This window comes from Mustelus asterias, unplaced genomic scaffold (assembly GCF_964213995.1).
Source record: "Mustelus asterias unplaced genomic scaffold, sMusAst1.hap1.1 HAP1_SCAFFOLD_307, whole genome shotgun sequence".
NCBI lineage: Eukaryota > Metazoa > Chordata > Chondrichthyes > Carcharhiniformes > Triakidae > Mustelus > Mustelus asterias.
In genome coordinates, this window is record NW_027590271.1 from 359,723 (window position 1) to 385,721 (window position 25,999).

The following is a 25,999-nucleotide window of genomic DNA, read 5'->3' on the forward strand; positions in this document are numbered from 1 at the left end:
CAGAGAACACCCCCCCGCGCGCCCAGAGAACACCCCCCCGCGCGCCCAGAGAACACCCCCCCGCGCGCCCAGAGAACACCCCCCCGCGCGCCCAGAGAACACCCCCCCGCGCGCCCAGAGAACACCCCCCCGCGCGCCCAGAGAACACCCCCCCGCGCGCCCAGAGAACACCCCCCCGCGCGCCCAGAGAACACCCCCCCGCGCGCCCAGAGAACACCCCCCCCGCGCGCCCAGAGAACACCCCCCCGCGCGCCCAGAGAACACCCCCCCGCGCGCCCAGAGAACACCCCCCCGCGCGCCCAGAGAACACCCCCCCGCGCGCCCAGAGAACACCCCCCCGCACATACATTCAGAGAACCGTCCCCCCCGCGCACCCAGAGAACACCCCCCCGCGCGCCCAGAGAACACCCCCCCGCGCACCCAGAGAACACCCTCCCGCGCACCCAGAGAACACCCTCCCGCGCACCCAGAGAACACCCCCCGCCCACCCAGAGAACACCCCCCGCGCACCCAGAGAACACCCCCCGCGCACCCAGAGAACACCCCCCCCTCAAACATCCAGAGGACCACATCCCCAGTGCACACCCAGAGAACCACCCCCCCCCCGCACACCCACAGAACCCTGCCCCTCCCGCACATCCAGCCCCCCTCTCCAATTGCACCAAACTTGGACTCACCCAAACATGGCAGCTGTCTGCTTGGTGTGGAGTTGTGCCTGGGTGGGTGTGCTGGTGGACAGCAGGATGTCAGTGCCAGCCTTCTCCCAGTCGAAGGCCTCATTCTCAGTGATGTTCCGCTCCTTGCTGCTATTCTCTAACACTGACATTATCAACTAGAGCGGAGAAAAGAGAAAAAGGACAGGGGGCAGTCAGCACGGAACCACAGAGGCAACCCTTTACAAACCACTCCCAATACCCCTCCTCCACACTTCCCTCCCAGGTATACCCCTCCCTGCCTATTCCCACTGACCATCCCAACCGCCTCCCTTCCACCTGCACTTAACTGCTCTGCCTCGTCAGAAAGAGATTGGGTCCATGGTGTGAGGGGAGGGGAGTGCTGGGGGTAGGGAAGTGGTGGGGCTTCTGGTGAGAAGAGGGAGGTCAGAGTGACCATAGACCATTTGGTAAATGAATCTAGCGAGATAGTTATGGGAAAAAAGGGAATGGCAGAGGAGTGACGCAGGTATTTGGCATCAGCCTTTATAGAACATAGAACATAGAACATTACAGCGCAGAACAGGCCCTTCGGCCCACGATGTTGCACCGACCAGTTAAAAAAAAAACTGTGGAAGATACTTCGAACATCTCATTAACACTAAAGAATTAATGTCAAATCCCTGTTCAACAAGGGAGAGGCGCAAAAAGCGGGTAACTATAGGCCGATTAGCCTAACATCTGGAAAAACATTGGAACTAATTATGAAGGAAGTGATAGCAGCACATTTGGAAAATCACAATCTAATCAAGCAGAGTCAGCATGGCTTCAAGAAAGGGAAATTGTATCTGACAAATGGAGTATTTCAAGGAATTGTCAACCTGAGTGGATAGAGGGGAACCAGTAGATGTCTTGTATTTACACTTTCAGAAGGCGTTCGACAAGGTATCTCACAAAAAGTTAAGTCATAACAGCCATACAGAGGTAGTATATTGGCATGGATAGAGAATTGCTAATGGACAGGGAACAGTGAGTGGGGTTAAGGGGTTCGTTTTCAGGTTGGGGACCTGTAGCCAGTGGGGTTCCACACAGGGATCAGTGCTGGGACAACAACTCTTTACAATATATATTACTGACTTGGAGAAAAGAAGCGAATGTACTGTAGCCACATTTACAGACAACACAAAAATAGGTGGAAAGGCAAGTTGCGAGAGGGATACAAGCACTTTACAGAGAGATATTAATAGGTTAAGTGGGCAAAAAGGTGGCAAATAGAACATGTGGAAAAATGTGAAGTTTTTCATTTTGGAAGGGAGAAGAGTATTATTAAAATGTAGAAAAGCTGCAAGAAAGGGACTTGGGGGTACATGTGCACAAAACACAAAGCTACCATGCAGGTACAGTGGCAATCAAGAAGGCTAATGGAATTTGTTTTGATACTTTGTTTGTTTCTTAAAGACTTGATTAGTTGTAAGTATTCGCATTCCAACCATTATTCATGTAAATTGAGTCTGTGTCTTTATATGCTCTGTTTGTGAACAGAATTCCCACTCACCTGAAGAAGGGGCTTAGAGCCTCGAAAGCTTGTGTGGCTTTTGCTACCAAATAAACCTGTTGGACTTTAACCTGGTGTTGTTAAACTTCTTACTGTGTTTACCCCAGTCCAACGCCGGCATCTCCACATCATGACCTCCCCTGCAGCCAGTGAGGATACAAAGATTTCTCTCAAGGTCCCAGCAATTTCCTCCCTTGCCTCTCTCAGTATTCTGGGGTATCTCCCATCAGGCCCTGGTGTCTTGTCTACCTGAATGTTTCTCAGGAACCCTAATACCACCTCCTTTTTGATCTCAACATGACTCAAACTATCTACACACCCTTTCCCAGACTCATCATCCACCAAGTCTTTCTCTTTGGTGAATACTGACGCAAAGTACTCATTTAATACCTCGCCCATTTCCTCTGGCTCCACGCATAGATTCCCTCCCTTGTCCTTGAGTGGGCCAACCCTCTCCCTGGCTACCCTCTTGCTCTTTATATACATATAAAAAGCCTTGGGATTTTCCTTAATCCTGCTGGCCAATGATTTTTCGTGACCCCTTTTAGAGTCATAGAGGTTTACAGCATGGAAACAGGCCCTTTGGCCCAACTTGTCTATGCTGCCCTTTTTTCTTAAACTCATAAGCTAGTCCCAATTGCCTGCATTTGGCCCATATCCCTCTATATCCATCTTATACATGTAACTGTCTAAATGCTTTTAAAAGACAAAATTGTAGCCCTCCTTACTCCTTGCTTAAGTTTCTTTCTACTTTCCTTGTGTTCTCAGCCTCCTAACCTTGACAAATGCTTCCTTTTTCTCTTTGACTAGGCTCACAATATCTCTCATTATCCAAGGTTCCTGACACTTGCTGTACTTATCCTTCATCCTTACAGGAATGTGCCGGTCCTGAATCCCTATCAACTTACACTTGAAAGCCTCCCACATGCCAGATGTTGATTTGCCCTCAAACATCTGCCCCCAATCTACATTCTTCAGTTCCTGCCTAATATTGTTGTAATTAGCCTTCCCCCAGTTTAACACCTTAACTTGAAGACTACACTTATCTTTATCCATCAGTACCTTAAAGCTTACTGAATTGTGGTCACTGTTCCCGAACTGCTCCCCTACTGAAACATCGACCACCTGGCTGGGCTCATTCCCCAATACCAGGTCCAGTACGGCCCCTTCCCTAGTTGGACTATCTACACACTGTTTCAGGAAGCCCTCCTGGATGCTCCTTACAAACTCTTTGGGGAGTCAGGAGGTGAGTTACTCGCCGCTGTATTCCCAGCCTCTGACCTGCTCTAATAGCCACTGTGTTGATGTGGTGAGTCCTGTTGAGTGTCTGGTCAATGGTAACCCCCAGGATGTTGACAGTGGGGGATTCAGTGACGGTAACACCATTGAATGTCAAGGGGTGGTGGTTAGAGTGTCTCTTATTGGTGATGGTCATTGCCTGGTATTTGTGTGACGTGAATGTTACTGCCACTTGTCAGCCCAAGCCTGGATATTGTCCAGATCTTGCTGCATTTGAACATGGACTGCTTCAGTATCTGAGGAGTGGCGAATGGTGCTAAACATTGTGCAATCATCGGCGAACATCCCCACTTCTGACCTTATGATGGAGGGAAGGTCATTGATGAAGCAGCTGAAGATTGTTGGGCCGAGGACACTACCCTGAGGGGCTCCTGCAGAGATGTCCTGGAGCTGAGATGACTGACCCTCCACAACCACAACCATCTTCCTATGTACCAGGTATGACTCCAACCAGCGGGGAGTTTGCCCCCTGATCCCATTGATCCCAGTTTCACGAGGGCTCCTTGATGCCACACTCGGTCGAATGCAGCCTTGATGTCAAGGGCAGTCACTCTCACCTCACCTCTGGAGTTCAGCTCTTTTCGTCCATGTTTGAACCAAGTCTGTAATGAGGTCAGGAGCTGAGTGACCCTGGCGAAACCCAAACTGGGCGTCACTGAGCAGGTTATTGCTGAGCAGGTGCTGCTTGATAGCGCTGTCGATGACCCCTTCCATCACTTTACTGATGATCGAGAGTAGACTGATTGGGCGGTAATTGGCCGGGTTGGATTTATCCTGCTTTATGTGTACAGATGCACCATAGAAAGCATTCTTTCTGGTTATATGACAGTTTGGTATGGCTCCTGCTCTGTTTAAGACCGCATGAAACTACAAAGGGTAGTGAATGAAGCCCAGTCCATCACACAAACCAGCCTCCCATCCATTGACTCTGTCTACACTTCCCGCCCTCTTGGAAAAGCAGCCAGCATAATTAAGGACCCCACACACCCTGGACAAATGTGAGGTCACGTACCAACTGACTTAAGAACAGTTTCTTCCCTGCTGCCATCAGATTTTTGAATGGACTTATCTTGCACTAAGTTGATCTTTCTCTACACCCTAGCTAATACTGTAATACTACATTCTGCACTCTCTCCTTTCCTTCTCTATGAACGTTATGCTTTGTCTGTACAACGCACAAGAAGCAATGCTTTTCACTGTATAATAATATACAGTATACACTGTGCTACCGTGCGGACGGCTCGGTAGCACAGTGGTTAGCACTGCTGCTTCACAGCTCCAGGGACCTGGGTTCAATTCCCGACTTGGGTCACTGTCTGTGTGGAGTTTGCACATTCTCCTCGTGTCTGCATGGGTTTCCTCCGGGTGCTCCGGTTTCCTCCCACAGTCCAAAGATGTGCGGGTTAGGTTGATTGGCCATGCTAAAATTTCCCCTTAGTGTCCTGAGATGCGTAGGTTAGAGGGATTAGCGGGTAAATATGTAGGGATATGGGGGTAGGGCTTGGGTGGGATTGTGGTCGGTGCAGACTCGATGGGCCGAATGGCCTCTTTCTGCACTGTAGGGTTTCTATGGTTCTAATACATGTGAAAAATCAAATCAAATCATTGAGGACGGGGATATTTGTGGAGCCTCCTCCCTCCAGTGAGCTGTTTAATTGTCCACCACCATTCATGATTAGATGTGGCAGGACTGCAGAGCTTAGATTTGATCCGTTCGTTGTGGGATTGCTCAGCTCTGCCTGTCACTTGTTTAGCCTGCAAGTATTCCTGTGTTGTAGCTTCACCAGGCTGACACCTCAGTTTTAGGTGTGCCTGGTGCTGCTCCTGGCATGTCCTCCTGCACTCTCCATTGAACCAGGGTTGATCCCCTGGCTTGATGGTATTGGTTGATGGGGGATATGCCGGGCCATGAGGTTGCAGGTTGTGCGAGAGGGCAGCACGGTGACACAGTGGTTAGCACTGCTGCTTCACAACACCAGGGACCCGGGGCAGCACGGTGACACAGTGGTTAGCACTGCTGCTTCACAGCACCAGGGACCCGGGGCAGCACGGTGACACAGTGGTTAGCACTGCTGCTTCACAGCACCAGGGACCCGGGGCAGCACGGTGACACAGTGGTTAGCACTGCTGCTTCACAGCACCAGGGACCCGGGGCAGCACGGTGACACAGTGGTTAGCACTGCTGTCTCACAGCACCAGGGACCCGGGGCAGCACGGTGACACAGTGGTTAGCACTGCTCCCTCACAGTGCCAGGGACCCGGGGCAGCACGGTGACACAGTGGTTAGCACTGCTGTCTCACAGCACCAGGGACCCGGGGCAGCGCGGTGGCAGAGTGGTTAGCACTGCTGCCTCACAGCACCAGGGACCCAGGTTCCATTCCTGGCTTGGGTCAGTGTGCGGAGTTTCCATGTTCTCCCCGTTTCTGCGTGGGTTTCCTCCGGGTGCTCCGGTTTCATCCCACAGTCGAAAGATGTGCAGGTTAGGTACATTGACCCGAACAAGCACTGGAGAGTGGCGACTGGTGGAATTTCACAGTATCTTCATTGCAGTGTTAATGTAAGCCTTACTTGTGACTAACAAATAAACTTTACTTTTAAAAAAGTATAGTTTGGTTGATGGCCCACAGTGCCTCATGGATGCCCAGTCTGGAGTTGCTCGATCTGTTCTAACTCTGTCCCATTTAGCACGGTGATAGTGCCACACAACACCATGGAGTTATTCCCAATGTGAAGGCAGGATTTCAAGAACAAAGGACAGTACAACACAGGAACAGGCCCTTCAGCCCACCAAGTCTGTGCTGACACAGATTCCTCTCTAATCTAATATTTTCTTGCCTCTCGGTGGTCCCTATCCCTCTATTCCCTTCCCAGTCATGTATCTATCCAGATGCCTCTTGAACATTGTTATAGAATCTGCTTCCACCTCCTCCAGCAGCGCGTTGCAGGCACTCACCACCCTCTGTGTGAAAAACTTGTCCCTTACATCTCTTTTAAACTTTCCCCCTCTCACTCTCAACCTATGTCCCCAAGTAATTGGCCCTTTGACTCTGGGAAAAAGACTCTGACTATCCACTCTCTCCAAATCTGACAATCTTGTAAATCTCTACCAGGTCCTCCCTCATCCTCCGATGCTCCAATGAAAATTTGTTCAACCTTTCTTCATAGTCCATATCCTCAGGCACCATCCTGGCAAATCTCTTCTACACCCTTTCCATGGTGGCACAGTGGTTAGCACTGCTGCTTCACAGCGCCATGGCCCCAGGTTCGATTCCCAGCTTGGGTCAGTGTGTGTGTGTGTGGAGTTTGCACATTCTCCCCGTGTCTGCGTGGTTTCCTCCGGTTTCCACTCACCTTCTGAAAGATCTGCTGGTTAGGTGCCAGACTGTGGCGACTAGGGAAATTTCACAGTAGCTTCATTGCAGTGTTAATGTAAGCCTTACTTGTGACTAATAAACTTTACAATGCAACAACATCCTTCCAGTAGTGTGGCAACCAAATACGGCCTAAACAAGGACTTTGTCTCCACTGGGACTGTGCGGTGGTCACTCTTACCGATACTGTCATGGACAGATGCATCTGCAGCCGGCAGATTGGTAAGGATGAGGTTAAGTAGGTTATTTCCTCTTTTTGGTTCCTTCACCCCTGCTGCAGACCCAGTCTAGCAGTTATATCCTTTAGGACCCGACCAGCTCGATCAGTCGTGCTGCTGCCGAGCCACTCGGTGGTGGACATTGAAATGCCCCATCCAAAGCACATTCTGCACCCTTGCCACCATCAGTGCTTCCTCCAAATGTTGTTCAACAAGGAGGAATACTGATTCATTAGCTGAAGGAGGGCGATACGTGGTAACGGGGTAAGAGATTTCCTTGCCCATGTTTAACCTGAAACTATGAAACTTCATGGGCTCCGGAGACGATGTAAAGGATTCCCAGGGAAACTCCCTCCTGACTGTATACCACTGTGCCACCACTTTTGCTGGGTCTGTCCTGCCGGTGGGACAGGACATATCCAGGGATGGTAATGGTGGTGTCTGGGATGTTATCTGTAAGGTATGATTTCATGAGAATGACTATGTCAAAGAACAAAGAAAATTACAGCACAGGAACAGGCCCTTCGGCCCTCCAAGCCTGCACCGACCATGCTGCCCGACTTGACTAAAACCCCCTACCCTCCCAGGGACCATAATCCCTCTATTCCCATCCTATTCATGCACTTATCAAAACGCCCCTTAAAAGTCACTACCGTATCCGCTTCCACTCCCTCCCTCGGCAACGGGTTCCAGGCACCCACCACCCTTTGTGTAAAAAATCTGCCTCGTACATCTCCTTTAAACCGTGCCCCTCGCACCTTAAACCTGTGCCCCCTAGTAATTGACTCTTCCACCCTGGGAAAAAGCTTCTGACTATCCACTCTGTCCATGCCTCTCATAATCTGGTAGACTTCTATCAGGTCTCCCCTCAACCTCCATCGCTCCAGTGAGAACAAACCAAGTTTCTCCAACCTCTCCTCATAGCTAATGCCCTCCATACCAGGCAACATCCTGGTAAATCTTTGCTGTACCTTCTCCAAAGCCTCCAGTTCCTTCTGTTAACATGGCAATCAGAATTGAACACTATATTCCACGTGCGGCCTAACTAAGGTTCTATAAAGCTGCAACATGACTTGTCAATTTTTAAACTCAATACCCCGGCTGATGAAGGCAAGCATGCCAAATGCCTTCTTGACTACCTTCTCCACCTGCATTGCCACTTTCAGTGACCTGTGTACCTGTACACCCAGATCCCTTTGCCTATCAATACTCCTAAGGGTTCTGCCATTTACTGTATATTTCCTATCTGTATTAGACCTTCCAAAATGCATTACCTCACATTTGTCCGGATTAAACTCCATCTGCCATCTCTCCGCCCAAGTCTCCAACTGATCTATATCCTGCTGTATCCTCTTGATGGTCCTCATCACTATCCACAAATCCACCAATCTTTGTGTCGTCTGCAAACTTACTCATCAATCCAGTTACATTTTCCTCCAAATCATTTATATATATTACAAACAGCAAAGGTCCCAGCACTGATCCCTGAGGAACACCACTTGTCACAGCCCTCCATTCAGAAACGCACCCTCCCACTGCTACCCTCAGGCTGTTGTTCGACTAATCTGTGAGACAGCTCTCCCAATTTTGGCACTAGCCCCCAGATGTTAGTAAGGAGGACTTTGCAGGGTGGACGGGGCTGTTTGTTTAGCCATTATCTTTTCCGGTGCCTCAGTCGACGCCGGGTGGTCTGTCCAGTTTCATTTCTTTGTTGAGACTTTGTAGCGATTGCTACAACCGAGTGTCTTGCTCGGCCATTTCAGAGGGCAGTTACGAGTCAACCGCATTGCTGTGGCTCTGGAATCACATGTAGGTCAGACCGGGTAAGGACAGCAGATTTCCTTCCCTAAATGACAGTAGTGAACCAGATGGGTTTTTTCCATTGGGATTGTCCGACAATCGACAAGAGGTTAAAGTTTATTTATTAGTCACAAGTAGGCTTAGATTAACACTGCAATGAAGTTACTGTGAAAATCCCCTAGTCGCCACACTCAGGCGCTTGTTCGGGTACAGCGAGGGAGAATTTAGCATGGCCAATACACCAAACCAGAATGCTTTTCAGACTGTGGGAGGAAACCAGAGCACCCGGAGGAAGCCCACGCAGACACGGGGAGAATGTGCAGACTCTGCACAGACAGTGACCCAATCTGGGAATCGAACCCAGGTCCCTGGTGCTGTGAAGCAGCAGTGCTAATCACTGTGCCACCGTGCTGCCCATGGTTTCATGGTCATCAGTAGACTCTTAATTCCAGATATTTTTTTATTGAATTCAAATGGCGGGATTTGAACCTGGAATGTTGGCAGGAGACTTGCTGCAACCGTACTTAGTACAGTTAAATGCTGCTATCGTACCTGCTCCCACCACCTCCCCGGGCAGCGCGTTCGAGACGTTCACCACCCTCTGTAAAAAACCAAACTCGCACATCTCCTCTAAACTGTTCCCCACGCACCTTAAACCCATGTCCCCGAGTACTTGACTTTTCCACCCTAGGAAAGAGCATCTGACTATCCACTCTGTCCATGCCACTCATAATCTTGTAAACCTTTGTCAGGTCACCCCTCAACCTCCGTCGTTCCAATGGATAGAAAACTGGTTGGCAGAGAGGAAACAAAGAGTAAGAGCCAGAGGGGAACCAATATCCTGGGAGGGAAATTTATTACGGCTCTTCAGGGGGGTTTAAACTAATTTGTCAGGGGAGTGGGAAAAGGAGTTGTAGTCCGGAAGTCAGTGTTGAGGGTGGTGAGGTATTGGGGAAGGTATCAAGGTCAAGGGTGGGTACCGGTAGACAGGAAGGTGTGTTGAAGTGTGTCTATTTCAATGCAAGGAGCCTCTGGAACAAGGTAGATGAACTTGGGGCGTGGATTGGTACCTGGGACTACGATGCTGTGGCCATTACGGAGACGTGGGTAGAACAAGGACAGGAATGGTTGTTGGACGTTCCGGGGTATAGATGTTTCACTAAGTGTAGGGAAGCTGGTAAAAGAGGTGGAGTCGCAGCATTGTTAATCAAGGATAGTTTAACGGCTGCGGAAAGGCACTTCGAGGGGGATCTGCATACTGAGGTAATATGGGCTGAAGTTAGAAATAGGAAAGGAGTGGTCACGTTGTTAGGAGTTTACTATAGGCCCCCAAATACCAATAGAGATGTGGAGGAAGAAATTGCTAAGCAGATTATGGATATGTGTGGGGGTCACAGGGTAATTGTCATGGGGGACTTTAACTTTCCAAATATTGATTGGAACCTTTGTAGGTCGAATAGTTCGGATGGGGCAGTTTTTGTGCAGTGTGTGCAGGAGGGTTTCCTGACACAATATGTGGATAGGCCGACAAGAGGTGGGGCCACATTGGATTTGGTACTGGGAAATGAACCAGGTCAAGTGTTAGATTTGGTTGTGGGAGAGCACTTTGGAGATAGTGACCACAATTCGGTGTCTTTTGTTATTGCAATGGAGAGGGATAGTGCCGTACGGCAGGGCAAGGTTTACAATTGGGGGAGAGGTAATTACGATGCGATTAGGCAAGAATTAGGGGGCATAAGATGGGAACAGAAACTGTCAGGGAAAGGCACGAATGAAAAGTGGAACTTTTTCAAGGAACAAATACTGGGTGTCCTTGATAGGTATGTCCCTGTCAGGCAGGGAGGAAATGGCCGAGTGTGAGGGAACCATGGTTCACAAAAGAGGTGGAATGTCTTGTGAAAAGGAAGAGGGAAGCTTATGTAGGGATGAGGAAACAAGGTTCAGATGGCTCAATTGAGGGTTACAAGTTAGCAAGGAATGAGCTGAAAAAGGGGCTTAGGAGAGCGAGGAGGGGGCATGAGAAGTCCTTGGCGGGTCGGATCAAGGAAAACACCCAAGGCTTTTTACTCTTATGTGAGGAATAAAAGAATGACCAGGGTGAGGTTAGGGCCAGTCAAGGACAGTAGTGGGAACTTGTGTATGGAGTCAGTAGAGATAGGAGAGGTGATGAACGAATACTTTTCTTCAGTGTTCGCCAAGGAGAGGGGCCATGTTTTTGAGGAAGTGAAGGTGTTACAGGCTAAAAGGCTGGAGGAAGTAGATGTTCGGAGGGAAGATGTACTAGCAGTTTTGAATGAACTGAAGGTCGATAAGTCCCCTGGGCCGGATGAAATATATCCTAGGATTCTTTGGGAGGCATGGGATGAGATTGCAGAGCCTTGGGCTTTGAACTTTGGGTCCTCACTGTCCACAGGGATAGTGCCAGAGGACTGGAGAGTGGCGAATGTTGTTTCTCTGTTTAAGAAAGGGAATAGAAATGACCCTGGTAATTATAGGCAGGTTAGTCTTACTTCGGTGGTTGGTAAGTTGATGGAAAAGGTCCTGAGGGATGGGATTTACGACCATTTAGAAAGATGCGGATTAATCCGGGATAGTCAGCATGGATTCGTGAAGGGCAAGTCGTGCCCCACAAATTTGATTGAATTTTTTGAGGAGGTAACTAAGTGTGTTGATGAAGGTAGGGCAGTTGATGTCATATACATGGATTTTAGTAAGGCGTTTGATAAGGTCCCCCATGGTCGGCTTATGATGAAAGTAAGGAGGTGTGGGATAGAGGGAAAGTTGGCCAATTGGATAGGTAACTGGCTATCTGATCGAAGACAGAGGGTGGTGGTGGATGGAAAATTTTCGGACTGGAGGCAGGTTGCTAGCGGAGTGCCACAGGGATCAGTGCTTGGTCCTCTGCTCTTTGTGATTTTTATTAATGACTTAGAGGAGGGGGCTGAAGGGTGGATCAGTAAATTTGCTGATGACACCAAGACTGGTGGAGTAGTGGATGAGGTGGAGGGCTGTTGTAGGCTGCAAAGAGGCATAGATAGGATGCAAAGCTGGGCTGAAAAATGGCAGATGGAGTTTAACCCTGATAAATGTGAGGTGATTCATTTTGGTAGGACTAATTTAAATGTGGATTACAGGGTCAAAGGTAGGGTTCTGAAGACTGTGGAGGAACAGAGAGATGTTGGCGTCCATATTAACAGATCTCTGAAGGTTGCCACTCAAGTGTCATTTATCTCAAGAGGCTTGGAATACAAAAGCAGGGATGTACTTCTGAGGCTTTATAAAGCACTGGTTAGGCCCCATTTGGAGTACTGTGAGCAATTTTGGGCCCCACACCTCAGGAAGGACATACTGGCACTGGAGCGGGTCCAGCGGAGATTCACACGGATGATCCCAGGAATGGTAGGCCTGACATACGATGAACGTCTGAGGATCGTGGGATTATATTCATTGGAGTTTAGGAGGTTGAGGGGAGGTCTGATAGAAACTTACAAGATAATGAACGGCTTAGATAGGATGGACGTAGGGAAGTTGTTTCCATTAACAGGGGAGACTAGGACGCGGGGGCACAGCCTTAGAATAAGAGGGAGTCACTTTGGAACAGAGATGAGGAGAAATTTCTTCAGCCAGAGAGTGGTGGGTCTGTGGAATTCATTGCCACAGAGGGCTGTGGAGGCCGAGACGTTGAGCGTCTTCAAGACAGAAATTGATAAATTCTTGATTTCTCGAGGAATTATGGGCTATGGGGAGAGAGCGGGTAAATGGAGTTGAAATCAACCATGATTGAATGGTGGAGTGGACTCGATGGGCCGAATGGCCTTACTTCCACTCCTATGTCTTATGGTCTTATAGAGCTGTGAAGAAGGCCTATAGTGTGTTAGCTTTTATTAACTGGGGTTGGAGTTTAAGAGCAGTGGGGTTATGCTGCAACTATACAGGACCTTGGTGAGTCCACATTTGGAATATTGTGTGCAGTTCTGGTCACCTTATTATAAGAAGAATGTGGAAGCGCTGGAAAGAGTGCAGAGGAGATTTACCAGGATGCTGCCTGGTTTGGACGGTAGGTCTTATGAGGAAAGGTTGAGGGAGCTAGGGCTGTTCTCTCTGGAGCGGAGGAGGCTGAGGGGAGACTTAATAGAGATTTATAAAATGAAGAAGGGGATAGATAGAGTGAACGTTCAAAGACTATTCCCTCGGGTGGATGGAGCTATTACAAGGGGGCATAACTATAGGGTTCGTGGTGGGAGATACAGGAAGGATATCAGAGGTAGGTTCTTTACGCAGAGAGTGGTTGGGGTGTGGAATGGACTGCCTGCAGTGATAGTGGAGTCAGACACTTTAGGAACATGTAAGCGGTTATTGGATAGGCACATGGAGCACACCAGGATGATAGGGAGTGGGATAGCTTGATCTTGGTTTCAGATAAAGCTCGGCACAACATCGTGGGCCAAAAAGGTCAAAAAGAAAAGAGGCGTACGTTAGGTCCAGGCAGCTAAAAACGGAGGGAGCTCTGGAGGAGTACAAAGAAAGTAGGAAAGAACTCAAACGGGGAATTAGAAGAGCAAAAAGGGGTCACGAAATGTTCTTGGCAGACAGGATTAAGGAGAATCCCAAGGCATTTTATTCATACGTTAGGAACAAAAGGGTTGTCAGGAAAAAAATCGGACCTCTCAGGGACAAAAGTGGGGAATTATGCATGGAGCCCAAAGTAGTAGGGGAGATCCTAAATGAATACTTTGCGTCGGTATTCACAAAGGAGGGATGTGTTGACTGGGAGTGTCTCGGAGGGGCGTGTTGACCCGTTAGAGAAAACCTCCATTACAAGGGAGGAAGCGTTAGGTTTTTTAGGGAATATAAAGACTGACAAATCCCCAGGGCCTGATGGAATCTATCCAAGGCTGCTCAAAGAGACGAGAGATGAAATCGCTGGGCCTCTGACGCAAATCTTTGTCTCGTCACTGGACACAGGTGAGGTCCCAGAGGATTGGAGGATAGCTAATGTGGTCCCGTTATTTAAGAAGGGTAGGAAGGATAACCCGGGAAATTATAGGCCGGTGAGCTTGACGTCCGTGGTAGGGAAGTTGTTGGAGAGGATTCTTAGAGATAGGATGTATGCGCATTTAGAAAGGAATAAACTCATTAACGATAGTCAGCATGGTTTTGTGAGAGGGAGGTCATGCCTCACTAACCTGAAGGAGTATTTTGAAGAAGTGACTAGAATGGTTGACGAGGGAAGGGCCGTGGATGTCATCTATATGGACTTTAGTAAAGCGTTTGACAAAGTCCCTCATGGTAGGTTGGTGCAAAAGGTTGGATCTCATGGGATAAAGGGGGAGGTGGCTAGATGGGTGGAGAACTGGCTTGGTCACAGAAGACAGAGGGTGGTAGTGGAAGGGTCTTTTTTAGACTGGATGCCTGTGACTAGTGGTGTTCCGCAGGGCTCTGTATTGGGACCTCTGCTTTTGTGATTTATATAAACGATCTGGAAGGTGGTGTAACTGGTGTGATCAGTAAGTTTGCGGACGACACGAAAATGGCTGAACTTGCAGATAGTGAGGAACATTGTCAGAGGCTACAGAAGGATATAGATAGGCTGGAAATTTGGGCAAAGAAATGGCAGATGGAGTTCAATCCAGATAAATGCGAAGTGATGCATTTTGGTAGAACTAACGTAGGGGGGGAGCTATACGATAAATGGCAGAACCATAAAGGGTGTAGATACGTAGAGGGACCTGGGTGTGCAAGTCCACAGATCCTTGAAGGTGACGTCACAGGTGGAGGTGATGGTGAAGAAGGCATATGGCATGCTTGCCTTTATAGGACGGGGCATAGAGTATAAAAGTTGGGGTCTGATGTTGCGGTTGTTTAGAACGTTGGTTCAGCCGCATTTGGAATACTGCGTCCAGTTCTGGTCGCCACACTACCAGAAGGACGTGGAGGCTTTAGAGAGAGTACAGAGGAGGTTTACCAGGATGTTGCCTGGTATGGAAGGGCTTAGTTATGAGGAGAGATTGGGTAAACTGGGGTTGTTCTCACTGGAAAGACGGAGGATGAGGGGTGACCTAATAGAGGTGTATAAAATTATGAAAGGCATAGATAGGGTGAACGGTGGGAAGCTTTTTCCCAGGTCGGTGGTGACGTTCACGAGGGGTCATAGGTTCAAGGTGGGGCGGGGCGGAAGGTGGTGGAGGCGGACACACTGGGAATGTTTAAGACTTATCTAGACAGCCACATGAACGGAGTGGGAATGGAGGGATACAAAAGAATGGTCTAGTTTGGACCAGGGAACGGCGCGGGCTTGGAGGGCCGAAGGGCCTGTTCCTGTGCTGTATTGTTCTTTGTTGTTCTTTGTTGATGCAGAGATCCTTCAGAATGATCTGGACAGGTTGGGTGAGTGGGCTAATCAATGGCAGATGCAGGATAATTTGGATAAATATGAGGTTATTCACTTTGGAAGCAAAAACAAGGCGGCAGATTACGACCTGAATGGGTGTAAATTGGGAGAGGGGAGTGTGCAGCGGGACCTGGGTGTCCTTGTGCACCAGTCACTGAAGGTAAGCATGCAGGTGCAGCAGGCGGTAAAGAAGGCAAATGGTATGTTGGCCTTCATTGCGAGAGGTTTCGAGTACAGGAGCAGGGATGTGTTGTTGCAATTATACAGGGCATTGGTGAGGCCACACCGAGAGTATTGTGTGCAGTTTTGGTCTCCTTTTAAGAACATAAGAAATAGGAGCAGGAGTAGGCCATCTAGCCCCTCGAACCTGCCCTGCCATTCAATAAGATCATGGCTGATCTGACGTGGATCAGTACCACTTACCCGCCTGATCCCCATAACCCTTAATTCCCTTACCGATCAGGAATCCATCCATCCGCGCTTTAAACATATTCAGCGAGGTAGCCTCCACCACCTCAGTGGGCAGAGAATTCCAGAGATTCACCACCCTCTGGGAGAAGAAGTTCCTCCTCAACTCTGTCTTAAACCGACCCCCCTTTATTTTGAGGCTGTGTCCTCTAGTTTTAACTTCCTTACTAAGTGGAAAGAATCTCTCCGCCTCCACCCTATCCAGCCCCCGCATTATCTTACAAGTCTCCATAAGATCCCCCCTCATCCTTCTAAACTCCAACGAGTACAAACCCAATCTCCTCAGCCTCTCCTCATAATCCAAACCCCTCATCTCCGGTATCAACCTGGTGAACCTTCTCTGCACTCCCTCCAATGCCAATATATCCTTCCTCATATAAGGGGACCAATACTGCACACAGTATTCCAGCTGCGGCCTCACCAATGCCCCGTACAGGTGCATCAAGACATCCCTGCTTTTATATTCTATCCCCCTCGCGATATAGGCCAACATCCCATTTGCCTTCTTGATCACCTGTTGTACCTGCAGACTGGGCTTTTGCGTCTCATGCACAAGGACCCCCAGGTCCCTTTGCACGGTAGCATGTTTTAATTTGTTTCCATTGAGATAGTAATCCCATTTGTTATTATTTCCTCCAAAGTGTATAACCTCGCATTTATCAACGTTATACTCCATTTGCCATATCCTCGCCCACTCACTCAGCCTGTCCAAATCTCTCTGCAGATCTTCTCCGTCCTCCACACGATTCACTTTTCCACTTATCTTTGTGTCGTCTGCAAACTTCGTTACCCTACACTCCGTCCCCTCCTCCAGATCATCTATATAAATGGTAAACAGTTGCGGCCCGAGTACCGATCCCTGCGGCACGCCACTAGTTACCTTCCTCCAACCGGAAAAACACCCATTTATTCCGACTCTTTGCTTCCTGTCGGATAGCCAGTCCCCAATCCACTTTAACACACTACCCCCAACTCCGTGTGCCCTAATCTTCTTCAGCAGCCTTTTATGGGGCACCTTATCAAACGCCTTTTGGAAATCCAAAAACACCGCATCCACCGGTTCTCCTCCATCAACCGCCCTAGTCACATCTTCATAAAAATCCAACATGTTCGTCAAGCACGACTTTCCCCTCATGAATCCATGCTGCGTCTGATTGATCGAACCATTTCTATCCAGATGCCCTGCTATCTCCTCTTTAATAATGGATTCCAGCATTTTCCCTACTACAGACGTTAAGCTGACTGGCCTATAGTTACCTGCCTTTTGTCTCCTTCCTTTTTTAAACAGTGGCGTAACATTAGCCGTTTTCCAATCAACCGGCACTACCCCAGAATGCAACGAGTTTTGATAAATAATCACTAACGCATCCACTATTACCTCTGACATTTCTTTCAATACCCTGGGATGCATTCCATCCGGACCCGGGGACTTGTCCACCTTCAGTCCCATTAGTCTACCCAGCACTGCCTCTCTGGTAACATTAATTGTATTAAGTATTTCTCCTGCTGCCAACCCTCTATCGTTAATATTTGGCAAACTATTTGTGTCCTCCACCGTGAAGACCGACACAAAAAATTTATTTAAAGACTCAGCCATGTCCTCATTTCCCACTATTAACTCCCCCCTCTCGTCCTCCAAGGGTCCAACATTCACTCTAGCCACTCTATTCCTTTTTATATATTTATAAAAACTTTTACTATCATTTTTTATATTAATTGCTAGCCTAGCTTCATAGTCTCTCCTTCCTTTCTTTATCGCTTTCTTAGTCTCTCTTTGTTGTTTCTTAAATTTTTCCCAATCATTTGTTTCTCCACTATTTTTAGCCACTCTGTACGCAGCTGTTTTTATTTTAATACTCTCCTTTATTTCCTTCGTTATCCACGGCTGGTTCTCCCTTTTCTTACAATCCTTGTTTTTTGCTGGAATATATTTTTGCTGAGAACTGAAAAGGATCTCCTTAAAAATCCTCCACTGTTCCTCAGCTATCCTACCTGCCAGCCTGCTCTCCCAGTCTACCTTAGCCAATTCATCCCTCATCCTATCATATTTCCCTCTGTTCAAACAGAGGACACTGGTTTGGGACCAAACTTTCTCCTCTTCCATCTGAATCAGAAATTCGACCATATTGTGGTCACTAGACCCAAGAGGGTCCTTCACAATAAGATCCTTAATTCTACCTACCTCGTTACACAATACCAGATCCAAAATAGCTCATTCCCTCGTCGGTTCCGTAACATGCTGTTCAAGGAAACTATCCCGACAGCATTCTAAGAACTCTTCCTCCATTCCACCCTTACCGACTTGAGTCTGCCAGTCAATGTGCATGTTGAAGTCCCCCATGATTATTGCCGTTCCGTTTTTACACGCATCCCTTATCTGCTTGTTTATAGCCCTCCCTACCTCAACATTATTATTTGGGGGCCTATATACCACACCTACTAGTGTCTTTCTCCCTCTACTATTCCTCATCTCTACCCATAATGATTCCACGTTTTGTTCCTCAGAGCCTATGTCATCCCTCAGTACTACCCTGATATTATCTCTTATTAATAGCGCGACCCCACCACCTTTTCCTTCCTGTCTATTCTTCCTAAACGCCTGATACCCCTGGATATTCATCTCCCAGTCCTGGTCACCTTTCAGCCACGTTTCTGTAATGGCCACTAGATCGTACCCACTTGTGCTGATTTGCACCATCAACTCATTTACCTTGTTCCGAATGCTTCGTGCATTCAGGCAAAGTGTCCTTATTCCAGCTTTTATCTGGACCCGCTTTGATGAGTCGCGAACACCCTCTCCCTCTACTCCCTTATCTAAATTACCACCTTCATTCACTTGCACCCTCTCCTCTCCTTTTCTGAGGAAGGATGTTCTTGCTCTCGAGGGAGTGCAGCGAAGGTTTAGAATTGTTTTCGCTGGAATTCAGACAAATGAGGGGGGGATCTCAGAGACTTATAAAATTCTAACAGGACTAGACAGGGAGGATATTCCCGATGGTGGGGTGAGTCCAGAACCAGGGGTCACAGTCTGAGGATTCAGGGTAGACCATTTAGGACAGAGGTGAGGAGACATTTCTTCACCCGAAGAGTGGTGAGCCTGTGGAATTCATTACCACAGGAAGTAGTTGATGCCAAAACATTGAATGTATTCAAGAGGCGGCTGGGTATAGCACTTGGGGCGAATGGGATCAAAGGTTATGGGGAGAAAGCAGGATTAGGCTATTGAGTTGGATGATCAGCCATGATCGTAATGAATGGTGGAGCAGGCTCGAAGGGCCGAATGGCCTCTTCCTGTTCCTATCTTCTATGTTTCTATGTTTAACAAACTGAGTCTCTCCAACCTCTCCTCATAGATAATACCGTCAGACCAGGCAGCATGCTGGTAAATCTTTTCTGTTGCCTCTCCAAAGCCTCCACATTCTTCTGGTGGTGTGGCGACCAGAACTGTACACAATATTCTAAATGAGGCCTAACTAAGGTTCTGTACAGCAGCAGCATGACCTGCGAATCTTTATACTTAGTGCCCCGACCGATGAAGGCGAGCATGCCGTGTGCCTTCTTGACTACCTTATCCACCTGCGTTGCCACTTTCAGTGACCTGTGTACCTGTACACCCAGATCCCTTTGCCTATCAATACTCTAAGGGTTCTGTCTTTTACTGTACATTTCCTATCTGTATTAGACCTTCCAAAATGCATTACCTCACATTTGTCCGGATTAAACTCCATCTGCCATCTCTCCGCCCAAATCCCCAACCATAGAACCATAGAAAATTACAGCTCAGAAACAGGCCTTTTGGCCCTTCTTGTCTGTGCCGAACCATTTTATGCCTCGTCCCACTGACCTGCACTTGGACCATATCCCTCCACACCCCTCTCATCCATGAACCCGTCCAAGTTTTTCTTAAATGCATTTACCACTTTATCCGGCAGCTCATTCCACACTCCCACCACTCTCTGCGTGAAGAAGCCCCCCCTAATATTCCCTTTAAACTTTTCTCCTTTCACCCTTAACCCATGCCCTCTGGTTTTTTTCTCCCCTAGCCTCAGCGAAAAAAACCGATCTATGTCCTGCTGTATCCTCTGATGGTCCTCATCGCTATCCGCAAATCCACCAACCTTTGTGTCGTCCACAAACTTACTAATCAAACCAGTTACATTTTCCTCCAAATCATTTATATATATATTGTTTCTATCCTGGATGAGTACATGGAGCTTAATAGGATGGAGGGTTATAGGTAGGTCTAGAAGGTAGGGATGTGTTCGGCACAACTTGTGGGGCCGAAGGGCCTGTTTGTGCTATAGTTTTTCTATGTTTCTATGTTTCTATATTACAAACTGCAAAGGTCCCAGCACTGATCCCTGAGGAACGCCACTTGTCACAGCCCTCCATTCAGAAACGCACCCTTCCACTGCTACCCTCTGTCTTCTTTGACCGAGCCAGTTCAGTATCCACCTTGCCAGCTCAACTCTGATCCCATGTGACTTCACCTTCTGCACCAGTCTGCCACGAGGGACCTTGTCAAAGGCCTTACTGAAGTCCATGTAAACAACATCCACTGCCCTACCCTCATCAATCATCTTTGTCACTTTCTCGAAAAACACGATCAAGTTCATGAGGCATGACCTCCCCTTCACAAAACCATGTTGCCTCTCACTAATACGTCCACTTATTTCCAAGTGGGAGTAAATCCTGTCTCGAAGAATCCTCTCCAATAATTTCCCTGCCACTGATGTAAGGTTCACCGGCCTGTAATTACCTGGATTATTCTTGCTACCCTTCTTAAACAAAGGAACAACACTGGCTATTCTCCAATCCTCTGGGACCTCCCCTGTAACCAGTGAGGACACAAAGATTTCTCTCAAGGCCCCAACAATTTCCTCCCTTGCCTCTCTCAGTATTCTGGGGAATATCCCATCAGGCCCTGGGGACTTGTCTACCTGAATGTTTCTCAAGAATCCCAATACCTCCTCCTTTTTGATCTCAACATGACTCAAACTATCTACACACCCTTTCCCAGACTCATCATCCACCAAGTCCTTCTCTTTGGTGAATACTGACGCAAAGTACTCATTTAATACCTCACCCATTTCCTCTGGCTCCACGCAGATTCCCTCCCTTGTCCTTGAGTGGGCCAACCCTCTCCCTGGCTACCCTCTTGCTCTTTATATATGTATAAAAAGCCTTGGGATTTTCCTTAATCCTGCTGGCCAATGCTTTTTCATGACCCCTTTTAGCCCTTCTTACTCCGTGCTCAAGTTTCTTTCTACATTCCTTGTAAGCACGCATAACAGAATGGATGAATTGCCAGCATAGATAGAAATAAATATGTGATAACTATTAAAGAAACATGGTTTCATTCAGATGGTGGTGAGCCTGTGGAATTCTCTACCACAGGAAGCTGTGGAGGCCAAAACACAATGCATTAAAGGAGGAAGTAGATCGATTTCTTGACTCTAAAGGTGTCAAGGGGAATGGGCAGAGCAGGGAGTGTGTGTGGGTATCCGCATGGCAGCTGCAGCATAATGTGGATAAATGTGAGGCTATCCACTTTGGTAGCAATAATAGGAAGGCAGATTATTATTTGAATGGGTGTAAATTGAGAGGGTGGATACTCAGCGAGACCTTGGAGTCCTCGTGCATCAGTCATTGAAAGTAAACATGCAAGTACAGCAGGCAGTGAAGGCGGCAAATGGTATTTTGGCCTTCATAGTGAGAGGATTCAAGTACAGGGATCGGGATGTTTTGCTGCAATTGTACAGGCCGTTGGTGAGGCCACACCTGCAGTTTTGGTGTCCTTATTTGAGGAAGGATGTCCTTGCAATAGAGGGAGTACAGCGAAGGTTTACCAGGCCGATTCCTGGGATGGCAGGTCTGTCATATGAGTCATAGAGGTTTACAGCATGGAAACAGGCCCTTCGGCCCAACTTGTCCATGCCGCCCTTTTTTTAAACCATTAAGCTAGTCCCTCTATACCTATGAGGAGAAACTAAATTGGTTAGGATTATATTCACTGGAGTTTATAAGAGTGAGGGGATCTCATGGAAACTTATAAAATTCTAACAGGGTGAGACAGGGTAGATTGAGAAAGAATGTTCCCGATGGTGGGGGGAGTCCAGACCTAGGGGTTTTAAACCAGCACATACAAAATCCCACAAGAGAGGAGGCAGGCGCTATGGGACCAAATGACAGGGAATGAAGCCAGGGGCTGGTGCTGGACGTGTCAGTGCTGGAGCTTTTTGGTGAGATTTACGGCAGTTATGAAAAAGGGGCAAGGCTGATTTTAATGGGAGACAGGATCTGACCAAAGTGGACTGGGAGCAGCTACTCCCTCCCCACTCCTCACCTCCCATTTCCATTCCCCCACCTCCCTCTCCTCCAACCCTCTCCCATTCTTTCCTTCACCGTAGGGGGCGACACAGTGGTTAGCACTGCTGTCTCACAGCGCCAGGGACCCGAGGTCAATTCCAGCTTGGGTCACTGTGTGGAGTCTGCACATTCTCCCCGTGTCTGCCTGGGTTTCCTGCGAATGCTCCGGTTTCCTCCCACACTTCAAAGATGGGTTGATTGGCCATGTTAAATTGACCCTAGTGTCGGGGGATCAGCAGGGTAAATGTATAGTGTTACAGGAATAGGTCCTGGTGGGATTGTGATAGGTACAGACTTGATGGACCAAATGGCCTCCTTCTGTACTGTAGAGATTCTATGATTCTCCCTCCTCCCCTCCCTTCCCCCAAACTCCTTCCCTCCCCCTCCACTCCCTCCCTCTCATACTGCGCCCCCGCCCCGCTCAATATGAAGAGAGGCAGTGTGGGGCACGGGAGGGTGATGCTATATACCTGGTAATCTGGTTTGGTAAAGTAATCCAGAGTGGAAACATGATCGAGGAAACTCTGGAATTCTGAGGGCATATGTTTCAGCAGCATCCGGTGATCATATTTTTCCTTAATGAGTCCAACCTGTTCCTGCAATCAGAGTAAAAGACATCAGTACACATCAAGAGACAGATATAGAAAAGCACAATGAGACTCTTATATACTTCAGTAACTGCACGATTGCTTTAAGAGCCGGTCACATGGTTTAATAATGATGTCATTAGGGTGTTGCACAGGCTCCTGTTGTATCAGTTTCGCTCTGTTCAGGCAACAGTTCCTGGAATAAACCTGCTGTGTGGCACTTTGAATCTACATGTACAAACTACATCTTTTCTAATTCTTTAAAACCCACAAACCACTAACATAGTTCGGACATTACAGAAAGAAAATTGGTGACCAGTCGGGATTTTGTTTCATCGGGAAAAGGTCCCAAGGAGGAGAAAAAACATTGCCAGTCCTCACATTTCATAGATTAGGAAATCAACAAATGGATTAAAGATTGTAGTGTCAGTGAAGGAAGATAAAGGAAAAGGAAAAATAAATATTGCGTTTCGTACTGGAAAAAGAATCAGGTAGAATCCTCTAAAATCCTCTAAAGTCTGTGCACATGTTGCTCTGTGCAGTGGAGAGCGGGAAACTCAGGACGCTGTTGAAAAAGGGTGGAAGATCTACAGGCGTTTTTCTGATCAGAGGAGGAGGAGATTCCAGGCAGTATCTGGCATATTTGAAAGAAAGGGATATTTTGCTGTACAGCTGAGGTCATTTAACAAAAAATACATCAAGTCAATAGTCTACTGGGTGAAAAGGGCAATACTGTAAAAAATATATGTACTGAGCAGTCTAGGGTGGCTCGTGCCTGGAACAGATAGGATCCATGGGGCCTTTCAATGAAGAAAATGAACAGTTCCTGTGCAGAGTGGTTTCAGTACTTTGTACAAGAGAATAAAATTACAAACCAGTTGCTCGTACCAGCTTTTCTCAGTACAATAGGAAGTAAAACCTGCCATTTGCTCATGTGTTCATCCCGCAAATCCTGGAAACAAAACTTGCGATGACTTGACAAAGATCCTTGAAGAGCATTACTCTCCAAAGCCACTGATCATCGCGGAACACTTCAGGTTCCACTGGAGGAATCAAATGGAAGGAGAAATCATTGCTCAGTTTGTGGCAACCTTAAAAAGGCTGGCACACATTGTGAGTTTGGTTAGAAGATACTCTTCAAGATCGTCTAGTTTGTGGTCTCCAAAATGAGGCTATCCAAAGAAGATTGCCTACTGAACATGCTTTGACTTTAAAGACAACAGTGGAAATTGCAGTGTCAATGGAACTGGCTGCTAAAGAGGCTTCACAATTTGCTGCAGGAATGAAGAGCTACAGTTGGGAACTGCCCATAAGGAGCCAAAACAGCAACAAGCATGTCCCAGATGTGTGAAAATGGGCCATTAGCTGAGTGCTGGAGCAAGGTCAGTCAATGCAAGAATTGTGGCAAAATAGGCCACATTACAAAAGCTTTTTGGGTTCAATCAGCTTCCCGAGAAGAATATTCAGAAGAATGACTAAGAATCTGGGACCTCAAGAAAAAGAATGAGTTGCATTCTACAAAAAGGATTTACAACATGCAAGAAAAGAATTCATAGAATCATAGAATCATAGAAACCCTACAGTGCAGAAGGAGGCCATTCGGCCCATCGAGTCTGCACCGACCACAATCCCACCCAGGCCCTACCCCCACATATTTACCCGCTAATCCCTCTAACCTACGCATCTCAGGACTCTAAGGGGCAATTTTTAACCTGGCCAATCAACCTAACCCGCACATCTTTGGACTGTGACTGTGAAGAAGAGACTGTCCAGAAAGGTGAAGATCTCCAACTGGATACTTATCCACAGGGTGACTCTCCTAGATTCTGGGGGATTCCAAAGTTAAGTGGACAACCTCTTAGGTTGGAGGTTGATACAGATGCTACTGTATCTATAATTCCTGAGACTACACACCAGCAAAAGCTGAAGCATCTTCCTATAAAACCAGCTGCTGTGATTTTAAGTGGCTGTCATGACGTTGATGTGGACTGGGGTGGGCACAGTAAGAAGTCTCACAACACCAGATTAAAATCCAACAGGTTTATTTGGTAACACAAGCTTTCGGAGAGCTGCTCCTTCATCAGGTAAGTGAAGAGTTGAGTTCACAAACAGGTCAGAGATAAACACAGACTCAATTTACAAGATAGCGGTTGGAATGCGAGTTTTTACAGGTGCAAACAATGCGAGCGGAGAGAGGGTTAAGCACAGGAAGTCTGAAAGTGCATCAAAGTAGAAATCCCCGGGACCTGATGAAGTGTACCCCAGGACATTGTGGGAGGCTAGGGAGGAAATTGTGGGTCCCCTAGCCGAGATATTTGAATCATCGATTGTCACAGGTGAGGTGCCTGAAGATTGGAGAGCGTTGTGCCTTTGTTTAAAAAGGGCTGCAGGGAAAAGCCTGGGAACTACAGGGCAGTGAGCCTCACATCTGTAGTGGGTACATTGTTGGAAGGTATTTGGAGACACAGAATCTACAGGCATTTAGAAACACAAGGACTGATTAGGGACAGTCAGCATGGCTTTGAGTAGAAAATCATGTCTCACAAATTTGTTTTGAGTTTTTTGAAGGGGTAACCAAGAAGGTAGATGAGGGCAGTGCAGTTGATGTTGTCCACATGGACTTTAGCAAGGCCTTTGACAAGGTACCGCATGGTAGGTTGTTGCATAAGGTTAAATCTCACGGGATCCAGGGTGAGGTATCTAAATGGATACAAAATTGGCTTCTAGAGGGTGGTTGTAGAGGATTGTTTTTCAAACTGGAGGCCTGTGACCAGCGGTGTGCCTCAGGGATCAGTGCTGAGTCCACTGTTATTTGTCATTTATATTAATGATTTGGATGAGAATATAGGGGACATGGTTAGCAGGTTTGCAGATGACACCAAGATTGGTGGCATAGTGGACAGTGAAGAAAGTTATCTTGGATTGCAACGGGATCTTAGTCATAGTCATAAGAGGTTTACAGCATGAAACAGGCCCTTCAGCCCAACTTGTCCATGCCGCCCTTTGTTTTAAACCCCTAGGCTAATCCCAATTGCCCGCATTTGGCCCATATCCCTCTATACCCATCGTACCCATGTAACTATCTAAATGCTTTTTAAAAGACAAAATTGTACCCGCCTCTACTACTACTTCTGGCAGCTTGTTCCAGACACTCCCACCCCGTGTGAAAAAATTGCCCCTCTGGGCACTTTTGTATCTCTCCCCTCTCACCTTAAACCTATGCCCTCTAGTTTTAGACTCCCCTACCTTTGGGAAAAGATATTGACTATCTAGCTGATCTGTGCCCC

The 25,999-nt window shown here is 47.6% G+C and overlaps 1 protein-coding gene across 1 annotated transcript in view; it reads right to left on the reverse strand.

The window, feature by feature from the left end:
- Positions 1–25,999, reverse strand: part of LOC144486247 (tau-tubulin kinase 1-like) — a 354,268-nt gene that overhangs the window by 203,570 nt on the left and 124,699 nt on the right. The window contains exons 8-9 of the mRNA XM_078204315.1: positions 22,596–22,721; positions 678–832 (exon numbers count right to left, since the gene is read on the reverse strand). Of these exons, the coding sequence (XP_078060441.1) occupies positions 678–832; positions 22,596–22,721 (281 nt within the window). The remainder of the gene's footprint in view (positions 1–677; positions 833–22,595; positions 22,722–25,999) is intronic.